The 17908-nt window shown below is 42.1% G+C and overlaps 1 protein-coding gene across 1 annotated transcript in view; it reads left to right on the top strand.

Annotated features, from left to right (window-relative positions):
• Window positions 1–2472: 2472 nt before the first annotated feature.
• Window positions 2473–17908, top strand: part of TRHR (thyrotropin releasing hormone receptor) — a 33150-nt gene continuing 17714 nt past the window's right edge. The window contains exon 1 of the mRNA XM_003782407.1: window positions 2473–3351. Coding sequence (XP_003782455.1) covers window positions 2563–3351 — 789 coding nt within the window. The 5' untranslated portion in view covers window positions 2473–2562. The remainder of the gene's footprint in view (window positions 3352–17908) is intronic.

Here is a 17908-nt window from a genome sequence, read left to right as displayed (position 1 = left end):
TCTTGGCCAGGGAGAGAGGCAAAGGGGAGACCCATTGTCCAGTCTGCTAAACCAGGTGGAGGAGAAAACTAGAATTCAGGCAAACAGCCCCTCAGGATAAAAGAAATCACATTTGCCTGGTACCCATCAGTGTTGCTTTCAAGAAATTGGGTATCACATAAGGGTGAAAACTCAAGTGGTGACAGGGCCCAGGTACTCCAGAGGACTGTGTGAAGAGAGAGGAGGTAGTGTGGGGTGGGGAAGTGGAGGCCATCCTGTACCCAGGACCCCCACAAACTCCTGCCCACAGCTGCTACTCAGCCTTAGATGGTTACCTCTATGCAGGAACACGGGCCCATGATTGCTAGCCCTTTCAAATTTTTATGAAAAAAGTCCCAGTTTAATATTAAATTTCTAAATTTTGAAAGGTAAAAAGTAAACAAATTATTTTAAGTTATGCTTGAGTCTCCCTTGCTCTAGCCAAACAATGCATGCCTGAAGGCTGTCTCTGGCCCCAAGGTCATTAATCTGTAACTGTGAATGATTTGAAGGAAGAAATGGATACTTGGGGAGGCCTCCGTGGGTCAGAAGGTGGACATCACTCAATATTATTCCCTGGCCTTCTACATGTCTTAGATATCCCCATGGTCTTGTCCACTAAAAGTAGATTTTTCCACTGACACTTTCTAGAAGGAAGAGCATCTGAACTTTTTAAAATAGAGAATCAACAAGTTCACCACACAGGGAATTTAGCTAAGGGCTATTTTCCAAGGTCAGTTAATAAGGCAAAAGCAGAGAAACCTTAACGTTTGGTGTATTCAGTTGGTGTTTTCAGAAGAGAGACAAGTTTGCTGTGCTTCCACTAAGAAAAGTAAAGATCTGCTCACTCACCGGCTACTGCAGACAGTAAATAATCAAACAGAAATGTATTTTTCTTAAAAAAAGGAAAAAGATGGCTCTGTAAACTTTTATTTCAGAGGTGTGGTGCCGGAGTGGCCCTGAGCTAGATTTCCAGCAGATGATTTTTTTTCCACCTAGAAATAAACTGAGACAGAACACTGGTAGGGGCTGGCCGTGGCTGCTGGTGCAGAGAATGAGTGGAGGGGGAAAGACAGGGAGAGATTCCAGAAGTGTTCCAGAGCCAGAGTCGAAGCACAAACTTAACGGGTCATATACAGGTTTAAATCAATGATCTGAGCTCAAATAGTTTTTACAAAGTCATTTTTTATGAGCCTCAGAATAATGCAATTGAAATGGTTTAAAATCAATTTTAACTCATTTTCCATTCATAAAATACGAGGCGAGGGAACCGATTTTTCTGGTTCACTGGAGACACAGTAAGGGTTTCCATCGTAGAGAAAGAGCTTGATTTCAGCTCAGACAGATATTTCAAGCTTCAAGGGCTGTGTCTAGACTGAGAAGGATTTGCCACCTCCAAAGTCCTACCAAGCAAGGAGTGTAAATATATTTCAGGGCAGCTCAGGTGCTGGGGTTCCTGCAGAGCTAAACAACCAGCTGCGTCTGGAGCCCTTGCTTATTACGATTTCAGCCTCCCAGAGTGAGGACGGTATCATCAGCACACTTAAAAGTAAAGCCTGCCAGGGGAGAAAACTCTGAATCAGTGAGGTCTTCCTGCCCCGTGTGCGGGAGTGTGTGAATGTGTGTGCGTGTCTCCGTGAGAGAGAGAGGGAGCCAGTGTATGTTCTCATTAGGGGACGATCTGCGATTTGACAGCCTCACTGCTGCCGCTCCTGCTGCTGCGGCTGTATGGTCTGTCATTAGTTGAAAGGGCTGTGAGGGCTTAAAGGAACTGCAGTTCCGAGGGCTGAGCACTGCTGAGTGGTCTCCCCGTCAAACAGCAGACAAGATTTTCTGCAGGGTTGGAAACTTGAACCTATTACCACTTCCTCAGCTCAGCAAAGCAGGCAGCACTACAGAGGATAAGGTAAGAGAAGAAATTGCTCTCTATTGGGGATGCAGGGCAGGGAGGCCTGGGGAAATGTAGGCTCAAAGGCTGTTTTATTATACCAAAGATCTCTGGAGAGAGTGAGAGAGAGAGAGAGCAAAGAAGGCAACAACTAAACTCCCTCCCACCTTGACCAGTGAGCCTCTTGGCTTTTTCACTCCGGTACCTATTTCTTCTTTATTATACTTTCCCAAGCATCTGAGGGGCTTCTTGGTATTTATTTTCCTGTTAGCTGATACTGCCTAGTTTTTTTTATTCTTCTTTCCAATTGGACACTGCTTTCAAAACAAGGAGCTTTTTCCATTCTCTTTTCTTTAGCATTTTTCTCCATTAAGAGGGAGCTGGTCAAAATAGTTACTCCATCCTACTGTGTGATTGCAATGAGAGAAGTTTTCCTAAGTACATACGAGCCCTATTTCTGTAGGAAAAAGTGGAAGGTGGAAGGAGAGGAAGTGAGAGTTGCCTGTGACTGTGACTTGATCAGAAGTGGTGACATTGTGAATGAATATGTACCATAACTCTTCTCAGGGAGATAGGCGTGCCGTGATAAAGGTGGGCACTGGGCAGAAGATGTTTTGAGCAGTCTGTGTCCGAGAGAAGTTTTTAAGCCAGTAAAGATGGAGAATGAGACCATCAGTGAACTGAACCAAACACAGCTTCAGCCACGAGCAGTGGTGTCCCTGGAGTACCAAGTGGTCACCATCTCACTCGTGCTCGTTATCTGTGGTCTGGGCATCGTGGGCAACATCATGGTAGTCCTGGTGGTCTTGAGAACCAAGCACATGAGGACGCCCACGAACTGCTACCTGGTGAGTCTGGCAGTAGCTGATCTCATGGTCCTGGTGGCTGCAGGCCTTCCCAACATCACAGACAGCGTCTACGGCTCCTGGGTCTACGGCTATGTCGGATGCCTGTGTATCACTTACCTGCAGTACTTGGGAATTAATGCATCCTCTTGTTCAATCACAGCCTTCACCATTGAGAGGTACATAGCGATCTGCCATCCCATCAAAGCTCAGTTCCTCTGCACATTTTCCAGAGCCAAAAAGATCATCATCTTTGTCTGGGGTTTCACATCCATTTATTGTATGCTCTGGTTCTTTTTGCTGGATCTCAATATTAGCACCTACAAAGATGCTATTGTGGTGTCCTGCGGCTACAAGATCTCCCGGAATTACTACTCACCTATTTACCTAATGGACTTTGGTGTCTTTTATGTTGTGCCAATGATCCTGGCCACTGTCCTCTATGGATTCATAGCTAGAATCCTCTTCTTAAATCCCATTCCTTCAGATCCTAAAGAAAACTCTAAGACGTGGAAAAATGAGTCAACCCACCAGAACAAGAACTTGAATTTAAATACCTCTAATAGATGTTTCAACAGCACAGTCTCTTCAAGGAAGCAGGTAAGCAAAACTGAACCTCCGAGTCCATAGAGGAAATGTGAGCTAGAGTGTCTTGTAAGATGGGATCAAGTTTGCCTATCTAGGTGATGGTGAAATCAAAATACAATCACATAAGTGTTTCACAGTGTAAGCTTCTGCTTTACATATTAAATCCATCTCTAAAGCAACTGAAGATCTAAAAATAGGTGGGGAAAATGTGATAGCACATCAGCAGGTATCAGTTCAGTTGCCATGCAGATATAAGAAATATAAACAGAAACTCCAGAACTCCACCTTTAAAAGGTTTGTCTCTCTCTGGAGTTATTATTAGAATATTTGAATCCTTTCTGGCTTCGGTAGGGATGAACTTTACTGCATGACAAAGAATTACTCTAAAAATTCTATTGCACAACAAAGATTTGACAAGATAGTTTGAGAAGAGATAAGTTAAACAGTGAAACTTTCCTTGCCATTCTGTACTTACAACTGAGACATAACTGAAAGAAGTTCCTAGACTTATTTTTGTTAACCTTAGTGGGGAAGATTCTATCACCCTCTCCTCCAGCTCCCTACAGGGTGTCCCCACATGCAGAAGCAGAAAACACACTTGGCTCAGGAAATGTCCAAATAAAAGGGGCCACCACCAAGCACAGTTTGTTATAAAAATAATTGAATTGAAATTTTTTGAGGCTGGTGTTCCTGCAAAGTTTAACTAAAAATTCTTTTATGCTCTTAGATCATTTTAATGCCCGCATGGTTACACTGGAATAGTGGTTTTACCAGTGAGTGAAGTACAACTTTATTACAGTGGATGTGATTTGTAAGACAATGTAGGAATAAATGTTTTTATACCACTTATCTATATTCACATGATTGTCCTAAGTTACTAACAAACTTACCTTTTGGTTTCTTTTTCTTCTTTGTTAAACATAATAAACAGACAGTAAATATTTATTCTGATAGCTGAAAAGAAAACTTGAAATTCACAATACTGGTTCTTTCAAATGGGTTTAATTATCTCGTATTTTTTCTGCAGGAAATATAGTTCTTTCTATATGCACAGGTATGAACTGGGTGTACTTTTAAAAAAACATGCATATAGATCATCCACACTATTGCTTCCTAAACTCTAGCTGATCTGTAAAGAATTTTAATTGGATATATGGGTGGGCACACAGTAAAATAAACTACTAAAAAATCTAGATTCTGCAGATATACATGAAATTAATAATGAACTACAACTAACAAGAAATACATGCAGCATTTTAATTGATACTATGATACTTGATACATATAAAATTCATTTGTAAAAATACCTGGATGATGGAAGGGAAGACCTAAGCAACTATTGCCAGCTTTTAGGTTTCTAATATCCAATCTAGCAGTGCTACCTAATACAACGTACGTCTGGCCACCTATTGCCCAAACATGATTAATGGAAATTCAGAGAGATCTGTTGACTATCTGCCAAGACAAACGTTAACAAACACAATATGAGAGTAAAGAATATGTACATCCTAATTAGAGACCAAACACAGGCTAATGTCTGCAGCAAGGAAGTGTAGTGAGTACGTTCATTCATTAGACTCCAATTTATGGTCTTGTTATAGATTCTAAAAAATCATTTGTCTCATCTAATGTCCTTTCTTTCAATTACAGTCATTAATGCCTATCAGCCCTAATAATATGCTTTAAATAACTAATTTGGTTACATGTTCACACTTTTATTTCAAAGCTCTTACAGATATGCTGTCTCTACAGAGGTGGTGTGATAGAAGAAAAAGCCAAGGATTTGATTCCAAAGAACCCTGAACTTGAATGCCAGGGTTCCAATCAAGCTCCACAAGCTTGAATAAGTAGAACTCTGAGAACCTTAGTTTTCTCATCCACGAAGCAGGATCCATAGCAACATCCAGGATCAGTGTGAAGGCTCAATAGAGGATCTTATGAAAGATACCAAAGGGGGACTGGTGATTAACGCCAGAGTGTTAGGTAGGCTCTTGCCTAGTTTATAAAAATGTTGGCAACTGTAAGGGAATACAGATTTGTTCTTAAAATGATACATTCACTGCTTAAACAGAGAGTATTTGTTGAAAAGATGTGTATTTGTATTACAACTTCTTTAAAGAGCTTTTTAATAATTAGGGCCTTGGGCAGCACCTGTGGCTCAAAGGAGTAGGGCGCCAGCCCCATATGCCATAGGTGGCAGGTTCAAACCCAGCCCTGGCCAAAAACTGCACAAATAATAATCATAATAATAATTAAGGCATTTGGAAATCTATGCAGAACATTCAGGTTATCATGTTAACATCACTGTCCATCAGCATCTAGGAACAAAGGATGACAAATGTCCAACAATGGGCAAGGCGGTTCTGTATGATGAAGTGTCCCTGTTACAAATAACCAAAATGCCCTCACTGAGAAACATACCGCGACGCATAAATCAATAGCAGTGCACTTAAGTAATGTGTCCTGTAATTCAGTCCTGAGAATAGATGGGATGGGAGTTCAGAGAAAAGGGAAATGATGGGGCTATAGGAACCAGAGATGTCTTCGTGGAACAGGTGGCATTTGAGACAGCTGTGGAAAGAGGAGGATAACTTGTAAAGTAAAAGTCAAGAGGGACGGCATTCCACGCGACATACAGGATGGGTATGGGTCTGGAGACAGGCAAGGAGGGGTGCACGGGGGGTGGGGACTTTCATGGGATGCCGTGACTTGGTTGCCTAAAATGAATAATGTATTTGGGGGAGCAGTAAAAGGTAAGATTAGACTTATAAAAGTGTGCATGTGGTGGGGGGCGGGGAGAAGGGAGGTGGCAGAGGATCCCACAGTTAGGCAGAGAAAAGAGTTTGAACTTAATGCCGAGGCAAGAATATGAGTGGCGAACGGGGAGCAGCAGTACTGAAGGTGGCCTCTGAGGATGGGAAATCTGACGGCTGCAGAGGAGGCAGATTTGAAGGGCAGGAGAGGGGTGGGAGAAAGACCACTGGGGAAGTTGTGGGTAGTGACACGGGCATGACGTAGTAGGATCTTCTATCAGGAGAATTTGAAGTAAGGTGTAAAGCAAAGAGATGTTTCAAAGAAAGAAAGGGTGCGATGTGACGATATTAGACACACAGGATGAAGCGGGGGTGGCGGGGGGTGGGGGGGGTCAGTTCAACACGGCACTGGGCTCTGAGTCTGGAAGAGAAGTGGTGCCCTGCTGAATGGGAACAGAGAGCAGGAAAGCACAGCCAGTTTTGTCCCAAATTAGTGACCTTTAATCTGGCTTTATCCACTTCCAAAATAATTTTTTTAATTAAATCTTAAAGAGGTTCAAACCTCTACCTTCTATAACCCAAGACCTGTAATTTTCGTATTCTCTCTGCATGTTTTCTTTCAGGCAAGTTTAATTTACATTTTAAAAGATATTCATCAGGGTCAGGTCTTTCTAACCAAATTGTATTAAAGTCAAATGTGCATAGTCTAACAGCACTACCTTTAAAAAGGAAATACAATGCAGGGGACAAAGTGAGGTTTGTGTTTGGTTATTTGTTTTTAAGTTATGTCCCCTATGCAGAAAATCTAGGCCAGACTATTTTTTCCCTATTTTTCAGAGATTTGTTTACATTTTAGAAAACCACCTAAATATTGAATAAATTCAGTAAAACAAATTACTCAAACTTATGACTTGAAATTGTATAGACAAAAAGATTATCTGGGGTGGTGCCTGTGACTCAGTGAGTAGGGCACCGGCCCCATATAGCAAGGGTGGCGGGATCAAACCCGGCCCCGGCCAAACTGAAACAACAAAAAAATAGCCGGGCATTGTGGCGAGCACCTGTAGTTCCGGCCACTTGGGAGGCTGAGGCAAGAGAATCACCTAAGCCCAAGAGCTGGAGGTTGCTGTGAGCTATGATGCCACAGCACTCTACCAAGGGCAACAAAGTGAGACTCTGTCTCTTAAAAAAAAAAAAAAAGATTATCTAATTAAACATTATGCTATTTTATAATTGGTTGACACTAAGGAGGCGTGGTTTAAATTATGACCTTTGTTACATTCCAGGTCTATATCTGAAGTGTCTAAAGGTTTCTTCAGCTGGGTTAATTCAGGTGCTCAGCATTATGTAGATAAAATACTCTGTCATTGACTGGATCTTTCAGTATTTTAGAAGCACAGAAATGCCTGACCATCTTTGTAAAGGGGTATAATGTCAATAAGTGCCTTCAATTCAGATGTGTACTTTTCACAGATTGCAAGGATATGCAGAATATTTTTTAGATGATGCTACTAGTTTTATTTTCAGTGGAATCACTCTGAAACTTTTTCTTCATTCTTACAGTATAACTGGTAGGGGAACCATGTAACATAGTCCTAAGAGTTAATGGTAAATTTTTCATTATGGGTTTTACTTTACTAATCAAGCCTTAAAATATCCAACAGTCAGTTTCCATAAAATTCTTAAAAGTCTTCCACTGTATTAGAAGGAATGCTGGTAGTCCAAGAAATAAAAGTAATTTTCCTTTTTAAAGCAATACTATATTTTGCTGCGCATAACTGGCTATTGTGTATAATGTACACCCACATTTTTTAGGCTCAAACTTTCAGGAAAATGCCCCATGAGAAAATGGCCAGCTCTCAGCTGAGAGAGACATCTGGGGAGGGCTAACACTCCCCCTATGAAATGTCCAGACCACACAGCCCTCCTATAGCTGCCCACTCTGTGAAGACTTCCCCTGCTTTCTCTCCTGGGAGCCCTTCCCTCTCCACCACATTCGAAACCATGGCGAAGATGGCCATGTGCATGGCTGGCAGGGTGGGGGCTTCTGAGGCCACTCAGCCCACGGGCAGCCAGGCACAACCCCAGGGTCTGCATGGCCAGGCCCTGGTGTTGGCCCTCGGCCCTCACCTTGCACAGCCCAGGCTTCCCTTGCCAGCCCCACCATTGTCCCCTCCTCTGATCACAGGGCTCAGTGGAGGCTGCTCTGGCCTGACCCCACCAGACCCTGGATCCTTCCAGACTGGAACCCCGTGCATGTGGCAGGCCCAGATGGGAGGGTGCAGCTCTGGAAGGCCCTCCAGGCTCCCTCACTCCAGAGCCATACTGCTACTGGGTAGTACACACCCTTATTTTTCTATCAAAAATTTGGGCAAAATAAATGTGCATTCTATAGGACAAAATACAGTAGGTGCTTTTTGTTGTTATCAGTTACAGTGGTGATGATGATAATGGTGATCATATAAAAGTAATTGTGTATATTATGAAAAACAGAGAAAATTAGGAATGAGAAAAAAGGCATCCTTTATCTCACCTCTCAAAGATCACACTCAGTATCATTTTGTTATATCCCTTTTCTTACGTTTTTACTGGATCTTTTTTACATAATTATAGTCAAAATTTGTTTATAATTTTGCTTCCTGCCTTTTCATACAAAATTAATAGTCTCAAAGAGAAAGCACAGAGTCAAAGAAAGAGATCTGTATTGAGCCAGCTTCTCTGAGCCTCAGTTTCCTCATCCATAAAATGGGAGAAAAGTTACCTTATTGCTGATATTAAATGAGATATATCAGAGAAAATTTTGTCTGTTCCCCTCCCACCTGTCTACCCGGGGCTCCTTCTTTTCTCTGCTGCTTCTCAGTGATCCCTGCATCCCCCAGTCCCCCCACCTCCAGTGTGCCGTGGAAATGATGTCAGGCAGGTAAAGTTCATGCCTTCTCTCTTCTCCCCCCTCCCCCCAACTTCTGCCTCCAGCACTGTTTACTTTTTATTTTATTTTGTTTATTTATTTTTTGAGACAGAGTCTCACTATGTCACCCTCAGTAGAGTGCTGTGGCGTCACAGCTCACAGCAACCTCAAACTCTTGGGCTTAAGTGATTCTCTTGCCTCAGCCTCCCAAGTAGCTGGGACTACAGGCACCTGCTGCAACGCCCGGCTGTTTTTTTGAGTAGTTGTCATTGTTGTTTATAGCAGGCCCAGGCTAGTTTCAAACCTGCCAGCCCTGTATACAGCCAGTGCCCTAACCTTTGAGTAACAGGTGCAGAGCCACTGTTTACTTTTCAAAGAAGACATGTTGAACAAGAAAAACCTTGAAGACACAAAGAGGCAGAATGTTGGAAGGTAGAGCCATAAAATCCCTTAAATTGTAAGACATAAGCAACTGCCAGCCCCACCTACATCAGAGAGAACCCTTGCTCAATAATCATCCTTCTCCCCAGGTAGCTTAATCAACAATTAACCTCACAAGGCAAAATAATAATACTAAACTCTTCAACATTCGGCCTAAATTCCAGGTTTCCCAAGATTACTGGGGCTATTTTCACACGCTCATCTTTCATTTTTAATGGTATTATTTTTTTCAGTTGGGTTCAGCTATATCCTTAATAGTGGAAAGGGAGAAAAGTAGAATTTTTGTCACTAAGCACATGGGTATCTAAGTGTGCTGTTTTATTTTTATTAAAGAATAGCTTTCCATTTTCCAATCTACATCCTATCTAAGGAAAGATTTCGTACATATTCCATAAACTGACTAAGTACTAATTTCCTGCATTTATGTGTTTTGTGTTCTTTGGGTCAGCAGTTCTCAACCTGTGAGTCGCTACCCACAGGAACTGTATTAAAGGGCCAGGACATTAAGAAAGCTGAGAACCATAGGTTTAGATGAACATGGATTCTTTATTTCAAACTATATATTTGCAGCACTGAGCTATAATTTCACTGGTAAGAAACAGAAATTTCTCTATGTGCCTAAAAAACAGAAAACCTAAACTCCTACAGAAATCTCAATTTGGCCACACACACAGAGAAAAATCTTAACAATGACTAACGACTGACCTTAACAATGACTACTATACCTTACATTTCTTTATTTAGCCTCTCATTAATTCTTCAACATGCAGATAGCCCAAGTTCTAGACAGATAAAAGCTGCTCTGTAACCTGTTCTTAGTCTCCTTTACCTTTTTTTTTTCTTTAATGATTTGAGAGAAAAGTATGTTATACATTTCAAGTTGGTTCAACATTAACCAAACTTCTGCAGTAGGTCATTCTCGGTCAATATCCTCTCCAATTAATTAAACCCTTATTCACACCCCCAAAGCATCTAGCACTGCCCCAGCTGTGGAGGCTGCAGGGATGTATAAAGACAAGCTCTTCACCTTTAAGGAGCTCGATGTGGGCCACACTCACAAACAGTCCTGAGCAGACATTGTGTGCTATAACGGAGGACACACCGTCAGTGAGAGGAAAAGCAGAGGAAAGGAAGGCTTTATGGAGTGCACGGTACTTGAACTGGACCTGTAAAGACAGCTGAATGTCTGAGAGCAGCAGTGAGGAGACAGGGAGAAAAGAAGAAAGAAGGTTCAATAGAGAGGGGGAGAGGACGGGCGCATTCAGTAAGGGAATAGTCTGATATCATGGAGTGGAGCCATGGAATGGAATTGTCGGCAAAGCGTCTGAACTAGACTAGAAAAGGCATCTCCAGACCCACACATGCCATTGCCTTTTGGACATCACATAATTACATCAAATCCAGTGTGGCTAAAGCTAACTCATTATTTCCCCTTATAAACCTGTACCTCTTCCTTTCTTTCCTATTTTAGGTTTCTGCCAGAAACCTGGGAGTCCTTCTATGCGCCTTTTTCTCCTATTAGGCCCCTCTTGACACCTACGCACTACCTCATCACTCTTCAAGCTGACCCACTTCTCAGCTCACACCACCGCTGCCCTGGTTCACCACCTCTCACTGCCCTATTTCTGTACACGCCCACCAGCCTCTCTGACTCCCATTCCACTCTCCTCCAAATCGTTCTGCTTGTCACTAACTAAGGGATCTTGCTAACATACAGGACTACTATCAAAATGATTTTCACAGTTCCCTGGGCCTAGAGGTTAAACTTCTTAGCATAACAAATAAGATCTTGGCTCTCTCCTACATTTTCTGTTTCATCTCTTGTGGCTCTCCCAACCCAGACTTTATACTCCAGCAATTCTAAATTATTTGCAGTTTTCTGAACCTGCTGTGTTCTCTCAGCCAGAACACACTTCATCTGGAAAACTCCCAATAATCTTTCAAATAAATCTTCCAAATAAAATGACGCCAAACCATCCCATCAAATTTCTCAGGCATATTTAAAGAGTTCAATTCCTACCTATATAGATTAGGTGTTCTTCCAGTGGTCCTATAATACTTTGCATATACTTCAATAATTCTTGCATAGAAAAATTATTGACATGTCTGTGTTCCCACTGTCAATCATGTCCTTAAGAGTAAGGCTCTGTGTCCCCAGCACCCTCAGCACTGCATTTGACACAGAGTAAGCTCCCCAAAGTGTCTGTACACAGTGGTGTGCTGCATCCAAGAAGCTCAGGCTTTGCAAGAGCAGATGGCTTGTCTCTCTCCCCAGCTCTGCATGCAGAGCCATTGCAGTGGCTTAAAATTAGTCATGGGTGAAATACTTACAGAAATCAGCTACTATGGCAATCCAGGGCCCCTTTATTTGGGGGGGAGAGATGATTATTAAACATTTGCCAGCATTCTTCTGCATTTGTGGGTATATATATATATATATACACCCTAATATATGTGTGTACATATCAAGCATACTTAATTTTACATTTATAATAAATGAAAGAGTGAAAGAGCACACTCATGCATATTTAGGGGATCGATCAAGTCCAACACCCTGTTTTGCTCCCTAAAGAATGTATTATTTATTTGTGCCACATCTTTCTCTGATTTTAATTAAAATTGTCCTGTCTTTTATCAAATCTTTTTTAAATTCCAAGTTAACCAAAATGTAAATAGTAAATGGCAATTGCATTGGTAGGTAAGACTTTTTAGGAAGATTTCCCCCTCCAAACGGGACAGACTGACTTAGAAATATGGCAGACCCAGAGTAATTCACTCTGTTATTTAAAAAACCTGTTGGCTTTTCCATGCGCCTCTAATACTCCCTCCATAATAGCAGAGCAATGTCAGACAGAAGGTCCAGAGAGGCGGAGAGGTAGCAACGTGGGGAAGGAAACGGTATGAACAGAGCTATAAAGATGAGAATAAATCCATCTTAGTGGCCCTATGTGACTAATTTTCCTTAAGCAATTTGCACACATCATCTTCTTTCAGAAAGAAATTATCTCCAATCTTCTCTGATTGGCTTTTAGAGCCCTCTAAAATATGACCCTTTCATCATCCTTTTGGTTTTGTTCATCCATTATCTCTGTGACTCAATAAACATTTATTGAGCACCCATTTCATGCCAAGCACTGTTCTGAAGAACCAATGATAGCTACTATCTTATAGAACTTTCAGTAAAATACAAAATAATTAGAAAACATGAGGTAAGCTGCCCGGTTCACAGAAGAGACAGCAGGAGAAAATGGTGCTCACTGTATGCAAGTCTGGAGAGCAGCCCCCACCACAGTGAGAGTCAGTGTCACTCCTGACCAATGGGTAGGCAATCACCAGGCTGGTGTGAATTACTCAAAGACCTTCAGGCCAGCAGAAATAGTCACTGCTGTTGGGAAACCAAGCACAAGATAACACCAGCACCTGCCTTCTTGGGGCCCTTGTGCTGTTGAGCAATGCCAGAGAACATCACATTCTATAGACAGGGCTACCTCATTCTTAGAGTTTCCATCCCAGATGGGCCCTCTGTGATCTCCATCTATCCATTTGCAGGACCATTATCCTTCTCATTTTCTCTTCTCATTCCTCAAATAGCTCTTTCAGAGCTCCCCACCATCCTCAAGTCATCATACCTGGATTCTTCCCTCTGCAATCCCTCCCACACTCAACCTCCCCTTTCCATTGATAGTCCCTCAGGTCCAGACTCATCCTGGTCTCTCTGTGCTGTCGTGAGGAGGCTGGACTCCCTGCCTTGCCACCCTTGCAGATGCTTTTGTGCCTTTTCATTGCCCTCTTTCATGCATCTCCCAGAATGTTGTTACCATCATTGAAGGTCCAAAAGGCAAACTTGGTACCATCACTGTGCTGCCTGATAGCTTTTGATATTCCCACACTGAAACCACTTGGCACATGGATCCACTCCCTGTTTACTTTCCCAAACTCATCCCATCTCGGCTCCCTAACACAACATTCTACAGAAAGCGTCCTTAACCCTTCCCATCTATCATGCCTCCAAACCAGAGTCAGACTCCCCATCTTAAGTACACCATAGCCCCGTATTTGGCCAGCTACTTCCAATCCACACTTGGGCCGGGCACCTCCCAGGGCAGGGTTTGGTGTTTCTCCCTTTCCTGTGTAGCCCTCTGTGCTAACCACTCACCATGGTGCCGTTAATAATTTGTTCAAATGTCTGTCTCACTCCCCGAATTGTGCATCCCATGATGGCAGAAACATTCCCTAGTTTATTTTTGTGTCCCCATTGCCTCCCGTGGTGCCTAGGGACATACTGATAAAGGTAGTAACTAAAGCCTGGATGTAAAGAATGAAGGAAATGGAAGAATCAAATCTGACTCTAAAGTCAGGAAACTGACAAGGGTAGAATTGTGGAAAGCAATGTTGAGCAGGAAATATTAGGAATACTGTCAGAAATGGTGAACTTCTAGGTAAGGGGTGGTATATAGGAGCTGGAGATGTGAGCTTGTGAGTGGTTAGGATCCAGTAAGTATTAGGAATCATGAGAATAAAGAAAGTAGTTACCATCAGCGTTGAATTACAAAGAAAGATAGAAGAATGGACTGACAGAAGTGAGGCCTAGAGGAATGTTTACATGTAGGAGGCTAAATGAGAATGGGAGGGAAAACGTCAATAGAAATAAAAAAAATTATTTTCCCCTCTTAAAACAACACTGAAGAGCCAAAGAAAGATTTGCAGTGAATTCCCCCAAGTAGAGAGAAAGTACAGAAAGAAGAGTGAGCCAGGGGGCCGAGGAAGATGCAGTTATGAGAACATGGATTTATATAAAACAGAAGTCACGGCTTTGCCACAGAAGTCAAATACCCTCACCCCCACCCCCAAGCTGCCCACAGACACACCAGAAGGACGAGAATACACGTAAAGCTGAATTAGCTCTGAAAATTAAACAAGGCCAAACACACATGCACATGAATGAGGATGCATAATGTAAAACACTTGACAGCTGTATTTAGTTGAAATAAAAATAGATAACATTTTGGGGAAAAAATATTGCAACTTTTCATAAACAACACAGGTGATTTTTGGCTATACCACTTGGATAAACTGCCCCAAGCATAATTAGTAGCTGCCAGGAAGTAAATCATCTTATGCTTCTCCCATTCTGGGCCTCTGTTGTTTGAGTTTTATGGGGATTTATGACTATGGGAGAACTCAGAGTATTTTCTGCAAGCAGCAGCTTTTAGCTTAGAAAATAAGGAAGTGACTCAGTGAGAGAGGTGGCCCCATCGTGAGAGTGAGAGGACAGAGGCAGAAGGAAGGCAGAGCACCCCATGAATTTTTAAAGATCACTTTTGTAAAGTCAAGTGACTCAAGGCCCCTGACAATGTGGAGAACAGACAGCCTGCCGGGTTCCCTCTGGTAGGAGTTCGGCTTTGTGGCTGATTCTACTTGGCAAATATATGCAAGATCTTGCAGACATAAAATTTGATGAGGGGAGGGTGGGAGGAAAGAACACTCTGATACATTTTCTATTTTACTGGGGAAGATAGAAATGGGCTCAGGTCTGGGGTAAATTTATAGGAGAAATATTTGAGTAGAGATTATAATGTGCTATGATGGGTGCTACAGGGATTTCTTTAGGAATCAATTAAACATGTCTCTGAATAAGTTAAGAGCAATCAAATCAATAACGCTTTTATAAACCAATTGCAGTGCACAGCAGAAGTCCTATCTTCGAATTAAGCACAATCTAGTTAAATTATTACAATCACTTCCAGCACATTATTATATAGGAGAAGAAAACTGTAAAAGTAACAAGCAGATACACAGATTCAGGACAGATTTGCACTTCCTTACTTATGATTTAATTGAAGACCTGTTATATGTCGGGCACTGTGTTAGGCGCTAGGATACAAAATGAACAATGTTTCTGTCCACGAGAAGTTCACAATCTAAAATAGAAAAAATAATAGTAGACTTAATTAAAGCCGTAAAGAAACAAATGTTATCAGAGTAAAGGGCACAGATTAGTGGCATCTGAGGTGGCATCAGAAAGGCTTTCTGGAAACAAAGACTTCTAAGGGGAGCCTTGTGAATTAATAGACGTTTTACAGATGAAGAAGGGAAGGAAGACCGTTTACATAGCGGGAACTAGACAGGTAAAGACCCCAAGACCAGAAAGAACACAATCTGTTCAGAGAACTGCAAGTAGCTCCTTAAGTTTGGGCAACAAAATAGGAGGCTAATGAGGTGTCATCACTTTATGACATAGAGAAAAAACCTTGGAGGAGCTAGAATTCTGGAGAGAGTGGGATGAACAGCCTATGAAACAAACAGAAAAGGAAGCAACTCAGGTGCCCATCAACGCATGAACGGATTAACAAACTGTGGTATATGGGTGCCACGGAGTGCTCTTCAGCCGTAAGAAAGGATGGAGACTTTACATCTTTTGTATTAACCTGGATGGAGTTGAGACACATTCCTCTTAGCAAAGTATCACAAGAATGCAAAAGCAAAAGTATATACTGAATACTAAGATGAAATTAATATATTAACAACTACACACTCGCATGAAAGAAAATCACAAGTATATTCAAGTGAGGGGGAGGAGGAAGAAGAAGAGTGAGGGGGATGGGCAAATTCTCACTTAACCTGCACAATACAAGGGCAGGCACCGTGCCCCCTGGGTGGGGGGCTCAACAACAACTTGAATTCATCTTAGAAATGAAAACAATGCAACCTAAACATTCATACCCTCTTATCAATCTGAAATAAATAAATATGTCAATCCAAAACAAACAAAAAAGACAGAGACAGAAAAGGAATAGTCGGAGAAGGAGAAGGAAAATCAGGAGAAAGCAGAGTCCGAGGCCAAAGAAGATTATTTCAATAATGGTCCATAGACAAATTAAAGATAAAGTAAAAAGCACCCCAAGAGCACATTGGTAATCTCTGCCGGGGAAGTTTCCGTAAAGTGTTGAGAGAAATAAATTAGACTGTATACAGTTGGTGAATGATGAATGAAAGAAAAACTAAAAGACAGTAAGAGTGGATTGCTGCTTTAAGAAGCTTAATTATGAGACAGAGCACACACTAGACCACGTGGGCACAGTAACAACATGGAGAAATACGGTGGGGTATTTTTGTTGGATTTATTTTGCTTTACTTCTTAAGATAGAAGAAACCTGAACCTCTTTACCTCTTAATGGAAAAGAGCTAGTAGAGTGGAAGAATTATCTGTGGCTACACGAGCAATACCCAGAGTTGGCAGAGCACGCTTCCTGAGGAAGCAAGAGGGAATATAATAGGGGTCATCTTTCTTTCCCCGGTCAGCTGGGATTATGCCTAATTTGCTGATCCACCTAAGCACCTAGCACAAAGTTTGGTGTGTGGAAGTATCTGAAAAATGTTTGTCAAATAAATAGATGCATAAATGCATTAATTGAAGAAGGAATGAATAAGATATACGGAAAGGAGATAAGGATGATCATGGTTGCAAATCCATCTTAGGTTATGGGACAGACAGTGGTGAGTTCTTACAAGCTGGTCTCTATTTTCCCAGAGAGGCAGAATAGAAAGTCACTGGTTGAGAAAGATGAAGGTAATGGCAGAGAGAAAAGGCATGGATGTTCATTGCAGGGCATGGGAGAAGTAGAATAATAACAGGATCCATGTTTTGAAAGAAAAATTAAATTGGTAGTAAATTATAGGTGATCTGACTTTCTTACTGATTCTAAACAATTTCAATGGATCTGTTCTGGGACTCATCCCCAATAAACATAGCAGAATGGGTGATTTTATTGATCAGAAGCTAACTGGCATTGTCCTCAAGGTCATTCCCTTTGTGGCCTCAGGAAGCGAGTGACAGGCCCACTACCTGTACGATTTCAGAGCTAGCACTTCATTCTCTCTCACTGAGGCAAGATCTTATGAAAAAGGGCCAAGCTGGATCAGCTGTGATGCATTACCCCCAGAGCAAGGATTCCTTCGTTTGCCAAGAAGTTTCATCAGAAACCCTGACTCCAAAATGGTGGAAGCCAGATGCCTCAGTAAATCCCTCACTCCAGACCTGGGAACAGCACCAGTGCCTGGGCTGTCTCTCCCTCCTCACAATCTTGAGCCAGACCTTTGCTTATCAGTATTCCCAGGTCTGATGTTCACAGTCTGTTTTTCTCTTCCCTCCCGTATCTTAGCTCTTCCCACTTTGTCTTTAGAGAATTCTGGAAACACGCTTAGACGCAACTAGCCTGTAACAAAAGCATAAAGCTCCCTTTTGCACCTACTCTTGCCTTGACATTGCCACTGACTTTACCTCAAAAGAATGTGGGGACGTAAGGTACGAACACTCTTAATTCCCTGTGATTGACACAATCCAGAGGGCTAGACTCTCCTTGTTCATAGACCAGTGGGTGTATGGGAACCTTGCTGAGGCCTTTCGTTCCTCACCAAGCCCCTCAAAAGCACTAAAAGCCAACGCTGGAAAGGCTCTGGCTCCCAG

Source organism: Otolemur garnettii, unplaced genomic scaffold (assembly GCF_000181295.1).
Source record: "Otolemur garnettii isolate 467f Iridium unplaced genomic scaffold, OtoGar3 scaffold00004, whole genome shotgun sequence".
NCBI classification, from domain to species: Eukaryota; Metazoa; Chordata; class Mammalia; order Primates; family Galagidae; genus Otolemur; species Otolemur garnettii.
Note: the sequence above shows the minus strand (reverse complement) of the source record. Positions and strands in the feature narration are given on the sequence as shown.